Below are 12,931 nucleotides of genomic sequence, written 5' to 3'. Positions count from 1 at the left end.
ACTGGTTCACTCACTGAACAATTTCTCCTTAAACTCGTCTCACTTCCTCCAAATTAAAGGCGTGACCATGGGTACCTGTATTGGCCCCAGTTATGCCTGTCTCTTTGGGGTATGTGGAACATTCCTTGTTCCAGTCCTACTCCGGCCCTGTCCCACAACTCTTTCTCCAGTACATCGATGATTACTTCGGTGCTGCTTCATGCTTTCATCTGGACCTGGAACAATTTATTAATTTTGCTTCCAATTTCCACCCCTCCATCACTTTCACATGGTCCATCACTGACACTTCCTTTCCTTTCCTTGACCTCTCTGTCTCAATTTCTGGTGATAGACTATCCACCAATATTCAATATAAGCCCAGCTACTCCCACAGCTACCTTTCTACCCTTAATGTCACCATTAGCACATTCCTTAGATAATATCACCACCATTAACACCACTTTGACCTTTTTGTTTATGATATCTTTGGCTATTTCTCCTTTGCCTCCACCTATCACTTGCCCTCTATCCAGCTCCACCTGACACACCCCTCTTAAACAGGCTGTATTTTACCATGTTTCTATTTCTCTTTAGTTCTGATGAAGAGCCATACGAACTCAAAATGTTGACTCTCTTCCTCTCCACAGATGCTGTTGGACCTGCTGAGTTTTTCCAGCAGTTTTTGTTTTTATTACAGAAAAGAATTCTGCCTATATTAATACTGTATTAAATAATGTTTTCTTTTTGTAGTGATGTCTGTGAAGCAATGGAGTACTTGGAGGCAAATAATTTTGTACATAGAGATTTAGCTGCTCGTAATGTCCTGGTCTCTGAGGATAATATAGCTAAAGTTAGTGATTTTGGTCTTACAAAAGAAGCTTCATCCATGCAAGACACTGGAAAGCTCCCTGTAAAATGGACTGCACCTGAAGCTCTTAAAGAAAAGGTAAAAATGATCAGCGAGTTATAGGTGTAAGGAGTTTTTCTTACTTTTTTGACCCATATCATGGTGTTATGTGGCTGGCTTATGAAAGCTATTATATTCTGTCCAAAAATAGGGGTTTCATGATGTTGCACAGAGGCTGTATAAGTGCCTGGGAACTGGGCTTCAATTCCCTTATCATATGGGGGGGTTTTGCATAGAAGAATTCTTATTTTTCTTCACTTCCCCTTCCTCCATGATTTTTTATTTCTAAGAAATGTGCAGTTTTTGAGCAATGCAACACTCAGTGTACTGAGGGAACCTGCTTCAGTTTTCTCTACTGCCTGTGTCAGGTAGAGACTAGCTGTCCACGTGTATGTGATGGTCGTGCATAAGTTAAACTGTAACTGCTAATGCCAAATTGAAGTGGTAATACAGTATCTTGCACCCATCTTCCAAAATAAAGTGTAGCTGTTCAGTTATAGCATCGGCGATGATATAGCCCTTTCTGTTAGATTGAAGGAAAAGATCCATCATTTAATTCAGTTAAGCCCGAAGCCTTAACATTAAGTTTGTGGTACCTTCTCCTTACTTGTGGCACTTGCCATTCAGGAAAGTTGTGGCTGTTTGTAATTACTTGACAAAATATGTTGGACACCATTTGTAATTGGTGTTTAAACCCAGCATTCATTTCTCTTGGGATCTTGGGCTACCCTAATCTGTCCCTAAAACTACTGTACCTATTCCAAGTAATGCAATAAAATGCCAGAGATGAAAAAGTCTGCAGCTGTGAAACTGTTTTTAGATGATGTTCGCCTGAAACTCTGCCCCTACAAACAGATATTCATATAACGAGGTTAGTCATTTCCCGTTTCACTGAGCTTGCTACAACAGGTGTTAGGCCATGAGGAAACCCTTGAAGGCCTCTTGGCGCTCCGGTCCAGTTTTAACAAACACCCTGGCAAAGGCCGTGGTTGGATTTATGAAACATCAGTTGCCTTTTGTCTCGTGGTACTGCCTTGAACATATTGGCTAGCTTTGACACACAAGTTCACTTGATGCATACAGACAATAACAGGCGATGAAAAAATTTAGAAGAATGATACCCAGTTTTTTTATTTTATTGCAGAATTTTTCTACTAAATCAGATGTTTGGAGCTTTGGGATTCTTCTATGGGAAATTTACTCTTTTGGGCGAGTGCCTTATCCCAGAATGGTAGGTAAAAATACACACTTGGTTCAAAGTAAAGCTGCACCTGCAGTGTATATGCTAACCTGCTTGTTGTACAACAATTTGTCTTAAAAGTGGACTCCTGGTATCAAAAGAAGATGATGTTTAAAGGGTTTATAAAGCTGCAAGCACAGCAGATGATATTCATTCATCAGAAGTGTAATCATCCCTGCTTTACTTATGGCGTTCCTTTCTGTGGTTCTAAATTTTTTTGAACATAGCTAATTGAGTAAAAGAGAAAAGGCAAAGCACTAATTTGCTTGAAACAGCATTGGTTTGTACAGGATCCAGAAATCCTAAAATACATTTTTTTTTAAAAGCCTGTTGATTCAATAAAGGATTTAGCCTGGGCTCTGCTCAAGGATCCTGTGTCTCTTTGATTGATCAGATCCTATTCTCCAGAAAACCATAGCCCGTGTTGCAATAACAAAGCAACAGCTGAAACGTGCATTCGGTCTTGGACTCGTTTGCTGGATGTCTGGTATGTGTTGTCTTAATGTAATTTGGGCCAGCCAGAGTTCAGTCAGACCAGCATTTTTTTTATTGTTTCACAGCATTGCGAACCTAACTTATGAAACTCGTTATTATTCCGCTTGAACTGCACTCCAGCTTTACTTTTGTTCATGTAGTACTACGTTATTTGTTAGTTGAAAACCAATGACTGAATGGTGGGAGTGATTATACCCAACAGAGACACCAGATCTTAATAAACAGGTTTTAATGCAAATGTTAAGCCACTTTATTGCAAAATTTTACACTGTTACGTCCCCTATGACTCATTATTTATCCATAAAAAAGAAATAAATGTGCACTTAGTCATCAATGGCAGTTCTTTAATATTCCTATGACAAGGGAGAATCAACTGTTTTTGAATTTTTTATCCAATAGACAGGTGGAGAGAACTCATTAATTTTAGTGTGAAAAATAGGGTTGAGTAGAGAAGCAGTTTTCCCTGCTTTATTCACATCTACCTTTTCACTCAAATAATAAAAGATACACTCCCTGATGATTGATTATCCACTATTTAACTTTCTACCTCTGACAAAACGTTCACTATGTTTTTGCTGGAACCTAATGTAAAAATGGCAGCCTTGTGTAGGACACAAAAGGTTAACTGTTTTTCTCGCCACAGATTTGCTGAGTTTTTCCAGCAATTTTTGTTTTTGTTTCAGATTTCCAGCATCCACAGTATTTTGCCTTTATATTTGCGTAGGATAGCTGCTAAGGCAAAATGGTGCAGCAAGCTTGCCTTTTCAGGCTGAGGAGCTTTTACTCTTTGTATCTATTTGTGCTGTAATCTGGGTGTGTTGCAGATACTTAGTGATAGCATCAAAACTTCTCATGGCTCACCTTAAGTAACAATGATTAGTTTAAATTGTTGCGTGGGTGGGAGCTGGAATCTGCACTGTGACTTTGATATGAGAAGCAGAAATCTATTGCTGCCAAACTTTATCATGTCAGTCATTTCACTTTAACCATTACGTGACTCCCATCTCTTCCCCCACCCCTCCCCACCCCCTTCCCCATCCCTTCCCATCAATTACAATAGTGACTCATATACTTGCAGACTCATTTCAGATTAAATTAAATTTGTCACACTGTAGAAATATCACCTTTCTCAGTGCATTTAATTTTAACTAACAATCAGAAATACAAAGCTCGTGGAATTTCCTTGATTCGCTTTGTGAAATCTGTATGCTCACATGTTATTGCATTTTTACTGCCTTTTGATCCCCACTGCTTGCACAGTTGATGGCATATTGGTAGGAGTATAAATACATGTTTGTGCTTCTGGCTTGTACTCAGTACTCTGCTCATGAAGTCATGTTGACAGGCCGTGGGAAGATATTGCAGCTCAGCCTGGTCCTGTGCTCACCTAGTATCAAGATAGATATGCATTTTCCAACAGGTGTCACTCCTTTTATATCAGTCATTGCATTGTGACCACTTGTGGTATTAAACCATTGTCTTGGTTGCAATTTGTGAACTTAGAGACTAGTATCATGCATTATCACATTAAACTGTGCTTTCACTCAGTAAGCCATCTGGGAGTTGGGATGTATAAGTTAAGGTATTGCACAGAGATAGCATCATGAGCACTAAACTCCTTATCCAGGTGCAAGTCGTCCTAAAATTAAGCTGGGAAAATGTAACCTTCTGCCTCTAACAATATGTTCATTGAGTTTACACTGAAATTTAAAAAGAGTTTGTAAAATTAGTACATATGCAATTACAATTAAATGGAAAAATTGATTTCTATTAAAAAATGTAATGCATTACATGTTATCTGAAATAATGCTCAGCATTAGCTCTATATGCATAAAGCTGCCACAGCTTTCTTTATGTATTTCCTTCTCAGTAAAACATTGTTTGATTTGGTATATACAGATGTGAACAGATCATATAAATGCTTTAGGCTCGGCTTGCCCTACACATGGCCCACGAGGCCACATTGTGGCACACAAGGCCTCTGAACTCGGCCCACCAAGCTTGTTGGACGTTTTGAAACATGCACTAAAGCTGCTTGTCCAATCACAGGCTGGCTTCTCCCTGCATTGGCTGCTAATAGGCTCCCTAGTGAGCCTATCAGCAGCAAATGCAGGGAGAAAGTAGCCTGTGATTGGATGAGCAGAAAATAGTGAGAAGTTAAGTTTTCAGGCAAGTTCCAAGGTGAGTGGGTGGTGGGCGGGGCGGGGGGGGGGGGGTGTGGTGGGGGCAGAGAGAAGAAGGAAGGAAAGAAGAGAGGGTGTGTCTGGCTCACTCCCAGGATTCTCATTCACCATCATCCGCCCCCACATCAGTGTGCAGTCTCGCCCACCCTCACAGTGGGTAGTGAGTGAGCACCCCGAGACTGGAAGTGAGCCAGACACACACACCCTCTCTTAATCTAATCATCGTCTTAGTTTAAAAGAATGAGTAATAAGTAATCGATTTATTGTTTTACTCAGCAAGTTGTTTCTTTTCTTCTGTCAGCTTTTGGTTTTGAAATTCATATTTAATGTTGTGCCAGATCTTTCTGAAATTTGCTTATCGGCCCCTTGAGTGAAAAAAATTGAAATGTACCCCCCTCCCAAAAACGCAAAAAAGCAGGCTTGACAAGCCTGCTTTAGGCAATTTATATTTTTGGCAAGTTAGTTATACACAGGAAGTTAAGTCCAGGGAGAATACTTTTTCTCTTTACATTAGAAAATGATTGGCAGATCAAAATCTGGCATCACATTTTAAGAGTATTAACTTCCTTGTAGACTGTTTAGCTTGTCTTTTATCCTAGGATTGCAGCTTCTCATTGCCTGTTGGGCTACTCGATGTCACTGATGAAGATGCTTGCATGAAAAACTGTGGAAAGTTTCACTCAAAATGATACTGTGTAAGAGCAAATGAGCTTGTATTTATATAATGCCTTATCACTCAATCAGGCCCAAGGATAATCGTGTCTTTTTGAAATATGGAAAGACAACTGAAGGACTAGATTGTGAGGATAGAGATGCTCATACATAGTTTCACTTTTGTTGTGCCAGTCTGCTCTGAAAGCAATATTAAAATAGTGTAAATTTATTCTGGGAGGTTTGTTTGTGGTCCATTGCTACTTTACTCATTTTGAGTTATTTAGCATTACTCCCTGCAGATTTCCCTGCAGCATGTACAATTCTGAGTGACCCTAACCCACAGCACTCGAGCTACTCCTGCTTGGCACCTCCTAAAATTGTGCTGCAAAAATTGACAAATGCATCAGCCCACATCCTGTCATGAAATTCAGTAGTACCCTCTGTAGAGGAGAAAGTGTATTGCATGTTAGCATTTTTATGGTGATGTAGGTTTAATAGTGGAGAAGTGCAAAACAATACCCAAAATAAAGTTGTAATGACTTTGAGCATGTTTGCACAACTTATTACATCACAACTGCCTGTATGTTGTGCAGCTTATAAGTAGACCTTGGTTGTGGACACCTTCATAACTGGTAATATAATAAATTGTAAAATGTTAGAATCACTTTTGTAGGGGAGGGGACATGAAATGGCCATTGTAGAGGGGAGTGGGGGTGGATGGGTGTGCACTTTGAACATCTGATCTTTTATAATAACTGAATTTCCTGAACTGAAAGTAGCTTGGGCATATATGTGTCTCCTAAGTGTTTCCCTCGTTCCTCTTCCTATTTAATATGTCCCAGTGGATGAGTTCCTGAAAAAGATTAGAAGAGATATCTTCTGGCGCTGTGTGCACATGGCTCAGATTTCTTCTTGCGCTGTTCCATGTTGCTGATAATTTTCATGAGATTTCAAGTATTGTGCAAACCTATTTCAAGTTGGTAATTTGCAACAATCTTTTATCTGTATGCTTCTTGGCAATGTTTTACAATATAATTTGCATTGGTAGTTTTGTTTGAGAAATTTATCACACCGTAGTGCGTAGTGACACCCTGTCCTAGTTGATGCAACCCACTGTTGGCTATGGGGTTTATTTACAGCATGACGAGTTTACATGAGCAACTTGCATCCTGATGGTATTGCAGTATGAATTTCTAGAAACATGATCTGAAAATACAGACTGAATAGTACGATAGTTTCCATGTGTGTTCAATCAAGGAAACGGGCAAAAAATTGCCTCTGTTTTGAGTCATTTTTCTTGAGTTTTCATTCAAGCTTATTCCATGCTGGAGTGCATTCGAGCCTGAGATTTTGATCCCTCGGGGAATCAAGGGATTTGAGGAACAGGCGACAAAGAGTTGCGGCAGAAGATTAGACATGATTGTATTGAATTGTTGAGAAGGCTCGAGGGGACAAATGGCCTACTCCTTTCACTTTTTTTAGTTGCATATCACCATGAACCAGCACAATTGATGAACATTTAAAACCAAAGTTTTAAAAAAATATTGCTTATTCCTTGATAAATTTAAGTTTGATTAATACAGCTTAAAATGGATTTATCACTAAGAAAAAAGTATTTTTAAACAGTATCAATCATTGAACTGAGTTCTGATAAAAAGGTCTTAGACTTGAAGCGTTAACTGTTTCTCTCTCCACAGATGCTGCCAGACCTCCTCTTGAGTAACTCCAGCATTTTCTGTTTTTATTACATATTAACTGCCCTTTTGAGGAGCAGCATCTGCCCCTGGGGTCTTAAACAATGAGATAAAAGACTGAATTGTTATTTTTCTTTTTAAATCCCTCAGCCTCTGAAAGATGTGGTTCCTCGTGTCGAGAAGGGGTACAAAATGGATGCACCTGATGGATGTCCGCCTGCTGTTTACGAGTTGATGAAATGGTGCTGGGAGCTTGACCCTGGTCGAAGGCCCACGTTCAAGCAGTTGAGAGAGAAGTTACAGGAAGCCAGAATGAAGGAAATGCACCTGTGACACCAGAATGCCATGGAACTTATTTTTAAAAAAAAAACTGCTCAATATTAAACCAAGAGTGCTGAGACTTTTACAAAGCAATCTTCTATAAAAAAAAATTGAACTCTGCATATCATGGCCTTGTGTTTCATTCCCCCCTCCCCAGTTATGTGTGCTGCGACACAGTATTCCTCTTATCCCCATAAACAAGCATGCTTAAACACCTTTGTCGAGTCCTTTGGTCCTTGTGGTGATTGTTTTGTGCCAAGTGCCTCCAGCCACAAAGACGGTGCTTATTTGCTTATCTATACTCTGCAATGTGTTTGTTTCTACCAAAATGCAATTCACAATGAGGTTTGGTGACGATGTTTTTCTTAACTAGCATAACACAGTTTTGTGTTTATTTTTGCTTTCCCGTCTAAATTTGCTTAGCAGTTTTTTAATACTTAAATTGTAGTTTTTTTTATAAATAAAAAAAGGTGTTCTGTTTTTTTACGTCTGTAACGTTCCACAGATTTGACAAACTCATTGCATGTAGTGTGGGAGGCATTCATTTCTGTCAGTGCGGTACACTCATTTTAGCTGCCAAGGATGAGATTAAATAAACCATTCCATATGACCAGTTCTAAATGGCTGTTATGTTTTGATTTGGAATTTGAATGTGGAAAAAAATAAATTGTGCTGCTGTTTTTGTCCTGTTCCCTCTGTCTGTAACCTCCCTGGACTCCAACTGTGAGGGGACTGGACTGGCTCCATTAGATACTGCCAGACCTTGCAGATGTGTCTCTGCAGACAGCTGGTAGCAGGTGCTTAAGTACAACCAGAGATTGAATTATTGCCAAAGAGAGTTTTATTTCAACCTTCTTTGTTTGTAGATAGCGGAGACATAGACCCTTCTGCTCAGAAATGCACTCTTGATACCTGTAGCTTAGAAAGACAAGGATGCTCGTGGAGGATAAGATATACTCTCAACTTGAGATGTGAGAAGTTCTGGAAAAACACAGGTTTGGCATGATTTGGAAACTTTATTTTTATTTTAAGAGTTCCCAATTTTCTGTTTAATCAGGTGTGAGAGAGATTTCTGCCTCTTCCCACTTGTCAAGTGAATGTGCCAGATCTGGCTGCGTTCATTGTCTTGTCAATGTTGTGAGATTTGGTAGACTGTCAGAATGCTTTAGACATTCTGAAGCCTGTTTCCTTCCTGTCTTAAGTGGAGAGAAATGAAATTAGGTAACTTCTCAGAAGAAGAAATTCAGAACAGACTTTCAAGATAGTTTTCCAGCATTTAAACTAGAACTCATGACAAAGGGAATCTCTTGGTAGTCTCATATAATTGAAGTGATTGCAGTATGAGGGATGGATTCTTTTAAGCCAGAGTTTCTCCTCCTGGCTGGTGTCTGGTAATCCTCTGCAGTTGTATGTCTGCACAAACAACGGGTGAGGGCAATATCAGACCTGACAACTCAAAATAACCACTGCCCAGGTTTCATGTGAAGCTTGCATGAAGTGCCAGAGCTCTGTTGCTGACATGATACTTGATGTCTTCATGCAAGAAGGGAAGAAAAGTGGCAAAAAATAAAATCTGCATTGTAATTATATTAGAGGTAATTTTGTTAGCCAGATTGAAGTACATGCCTTTAATTAGACTAGAGTTTTTAAGCATTATATTGAGGGCAAATAAGTGTTTGAGTCTAAAGTCCAGGCTCTCAATATTAAAGGGAGAAAACAATTGGCTTCATGGCCTATAGGTTAATGAACCAGTATAAAATGTTGGCCAAGTTTTACACAAATTTCTGCAGTGATGTGTTTACATTTTGAATCTGTTCTGGGTTTCATTTACTTTCTCTCCAGCGTGGTTAGAGTTTGCTATCTGTTTTTTGACTGCATTATGCCTTTCACTTCAGTTTACTAATTTTGGAATTCAGGTTAGGTTATCTCCATTCAGGTCATTATATTACTGGACTAGTAATCCAGAGGACTGGACTAATGATCTGGAAACGTGAGCTCAAATCCCACCACTGCAGCTGGAGCTTTTAAATTCAATTTATCAAATAAACCTAGAATAAGAAGCTAATACTATTACTTCGGACTATGAAACCACCAGATTGACATAAAGACTGGTGCACTCATGCCCTTTTAGGAAAGGAAATTTCCCATCCCTACTTGGTGTGGCCTGCATGTCACTCCAGACGCACAGCAATGTTGTTGATTGTTAACTGCCTTCTCAGCCTACTAGCAAGCCACTCAGTTGTATGGAATGAGATGGCTCAGCACAATCTTAAGGGCACACGGGGATGTACAATAGATGCTGGCCTCACCAGCGATACCCCTGTCCTATGAATGAACTAAAAAAAAAAAAAAAATTGACACCTTCAGCTGCAAACTATCCTGTATCAGGATCTACATGGGAGTCAAGGATTATGTGGTGGAGGGCGGAGGTGCTGTGGAGAGGTGGCGGTGCCGACAGGATAGTGGGGTTAAGAGCAAAATCAGCCGTTATTGAATGTCAGTGCAGGTTGGATGGGCCGTATGGCCTACTCCCTTTTTTTCTAATGATCATGTTTCGTGCTGCCAGACTTAGAGCAGCACCTATCACTGTACACCAGCAGTGTGCCCTGACGCCACCTTAACTAGGCACTCCACTATTTGTGGTTGTGCCTAAACTGCATGGGCCCTAAACCCCACTCCAACCTCTTTTAAGGCGCTTCTTAAAACCTACCTCTTTGACCAAGCTTTTTGTCAGCTGTCTTAATATCTCCTCATGTAACTTGGTGTAAAATTTTGTTTGCTAACACTCCTGTGAAGTGCTTGATGTTTTGCATCATTAAAGGTGGTATGTAAATGCAAATTGTTTTTATTTCGTTTTGTTTTTCTGACAATTCAGTGGCATTGTGGTGTTTTTATTGAGTGCTGTTTTATTTAAATTAAATTCAATTCCCATTGAACACTCTCATTCTCTTATCCTCTAATAACATAACCACTACATTATTGTAACCATATTTATCAGAGATGCCATAAAGTTATTTGGGGCCTGATTCGTACTGTAAATAAAATGGGGTCAGAGAAAATTATGAATTTTTTGATATTTTTGTCTAGGCTCTTCATTTTTGATATGGCTGCTTTAGGAACGTATTATTACAATTGAGAACACAGTACTGGCAAAAATCAATTCCACCTTGCGTTTGTATCAGATGTGACATTTTAAGCTTGAAACTAAACCACAATGTGGAGTTGAATTTCATCATTAAAATTGCCAAATGGTTCAAAGATTCTAGCATAAAAGTTCAAATTTCTCATGGTAATATAATTTCTTTGGTAATAATTCCTGAATCATTTTCTCCCACTTCTTTGGTTGTAAGCTTTTTGCGTAACTGCTGCATTGAAATTTGAGCCTAGTTTTTATTAGGGACAACACTTGGATCAAAGTATAGATATTGTGCAACTTTTTAAATGGTTTCAATTATACAACAAATTTTCTGAAAAATAATTGTTTGCATTTTTAAAAATTTGTTCATGAGATGTGGGCATCGCTGGCTAGGACAGCATTTTTCCCATCCCTAATTGCCCTTGTTCAGAGGGCATTTAGGAGTTAACCACATTTCTGTGGGTCTGGAGTCACATGTAGGCCAGATCAGGTAAGGATGGCAGATCTCCTCCCCCAAAGGACATTGGTTAACCAGATGGGTTTTTACAACAATCAGCAATGGTTTCATGGTCATCAGACTTTTGCTTCAGTCAGTCCCCAGGAATTATCAACAGGAGCTCTTTATTTAGCTGATGCTATGCTTTGCTAAAATTCCTGACTGGGAGCAGAGGGATATAGAGAACTAAGTTACTGAACAATATCAGGAAAATTTCCTTGAAACCCACCCCCTGCCCCCCACCACCTTCCACATACATACAGTTCCCATTTATATTCTACTGGTGCACATCACATCCTGCAGCCACTGTTGTAACTTATTTACGAAAGAGTATCTTAGCAGGATCTGTTCTGCTCGTTCTAGACCCAGTTGAACCATTTGCATCTTAACATTATTTTCTTCCAATGCTTTGTTGCTAGTAATAGATGGAAATTTAATGCTTTAGTTGGTACCCAAGGCTAACTTTTTGATTTCTAGTCTGAGTTGATCACAATTTGGCTGTGTTTTCGATACCACCCTACCTGACTGAGGGGAGGTTGAGCTCAATGAGGGTTCACACATATTACCTGAGTGATAACTTTCTGAAAAAAGTTCCTGTACAAATTTTGGTTGAGGGAAGGGTTAAGCTTGGCTGTGATGTTCCCAACATTCAAATTCTCTATAACATCCACAGTTCAGGACATACAAATGGAGAATAAGAAACTGAACAAGGACTATTGAAACTTGTACAGCAGCATATAGCAAACTGCAATGTTTTTCATCTCACACAACTGGAGTGGTATCACCATTTCCTTGTATCTGCCAGTTGCTAAAGTTAAAATGAATTCTAAATTTCCATCCACTATACATGTTAAGTTGAAATCTGCCTGTGGCTGTTTTGGGCACGGGAGCATGCAAAGTGTGAAGAAAATGCTGAGGTTGGAGACCGAGTATGCTGTTTATTTTTGGACAAAAGTGAAATTTTGGATTTGGTATCTTGTCACCATTTTCCATTGCTGTAGCACTCCAAGCGATGAATATTCCGACTCTGGTTTCCTCTGCAGCACCTTCCTTTCACCTTACAGCTGGTGATGGAGCCTTTTGTCACCTCAGCCCTACTCTGCATCTCTGCCCCAAACTCTACCTTTGCATCCTCTTCTATGCAATTCTATCCACTCATTTATAAAGCCCATCTTCTGATCTAGCCTTGAGTTGCCTCATGACAACTTTCCCTTGGCATTTTAGGTTGTTTTGTATATTCCAGGCAGTGTCTAACTTTATGATTAGACAAACAAGCTAGTGGCAGTTGTCCCAATAAGTTGGGGGTCTCGGTGAATTACAACTTAATGTTTCTAAATGTAGAAAGTCTTTTTAAAAAAATCTAAGTTCAGCTTAAAAAATTTTTGACAAAAGAACTGAAGAAGTCAAGGGAAACTAAATTAAATTGGTAAAAAAATTCCATAAACCATCCAACATAAATTTCTCAGGATAGAGATAAAATCCATTCTTTGCCTCATTACAATGCAAGTGTACACAGTCCTAGATTATATGATTATTCCATTAAGTTTGTTCTTTTAGAAGGTACTTGTCTAATGTTGGTGGGGTTGAGGGGTGTGGGGGAAAGAGAACCTAGCCTGAAAGGGATTTCAGTGTGGCGGAGTGAGAATTCTTCAACTCCATTTAGATGTGTTAACAAAAATAGTCAGCACAGCATCCTAATTCTTGTGCTGATTCAGTAACCCAGAAATCATGAGTACACATCATAGAAAGTTGTGGGACTCTTATTCAATAAATTGCAAGGCATTCCTGGCCGGCCTCCCACATTCCTCTGTAGTCTTGAGGTCATC

The 12,931-nt window shown here is 39.4% G+C and overlaps 1 protein-coding gene across 5 annotated transcripts in view; it reads left to right on the top strand.

Annotated features, from left to right (window-relative positions):
- The window catches only part of csk (C-terminal Src kinase), a 133,460-nt gene extending 123,607 nt beyond the window's left edge, over positions 1–9,853 (top strand). For all 5 annotated transcript variants that reach the window (XM_041178471.1, XM_041178472.1, XM_041178470.1 and 2 more), the window contains 3 exons: positions 730–925; positions 2,031–2,117; positions 7,303–9,853. In XM_041178471.1, coding sequence (XP_041034405.1) covers positions 730–925; positions 2,031–2,117; positions 7,303–7,485 — 466 coding nt within the window. In that variant the 3' untranslated portion in view covers positions 7,486–9,853. The remainder of the gene's footprint in view (positions 1–729; positions 926–2,030; positions 2,118–7,302) is intronic.
- Positions 9,854–12,931: the final 3,078 nt, after the last annotated feature.

Source organism: Carcharodon carcharias, chromosome 32 (assembly GCF_017639515.1).
Source record: "Carcharodon carcharias isolate sCarCar2 chromosome 32, sCarCar2.pri, whole genome shotgun sequence".
Classification (NCBI taxonomy): Eukaryota; Metazoa; Chordata; class Chondrichthyes; order Lamniformes; family Lamnidae; genus Carcharodon; species Carcharodon carcharias.
This window is presented reverse-complemented; position numbering and strand designations above follow the sequence as displayed.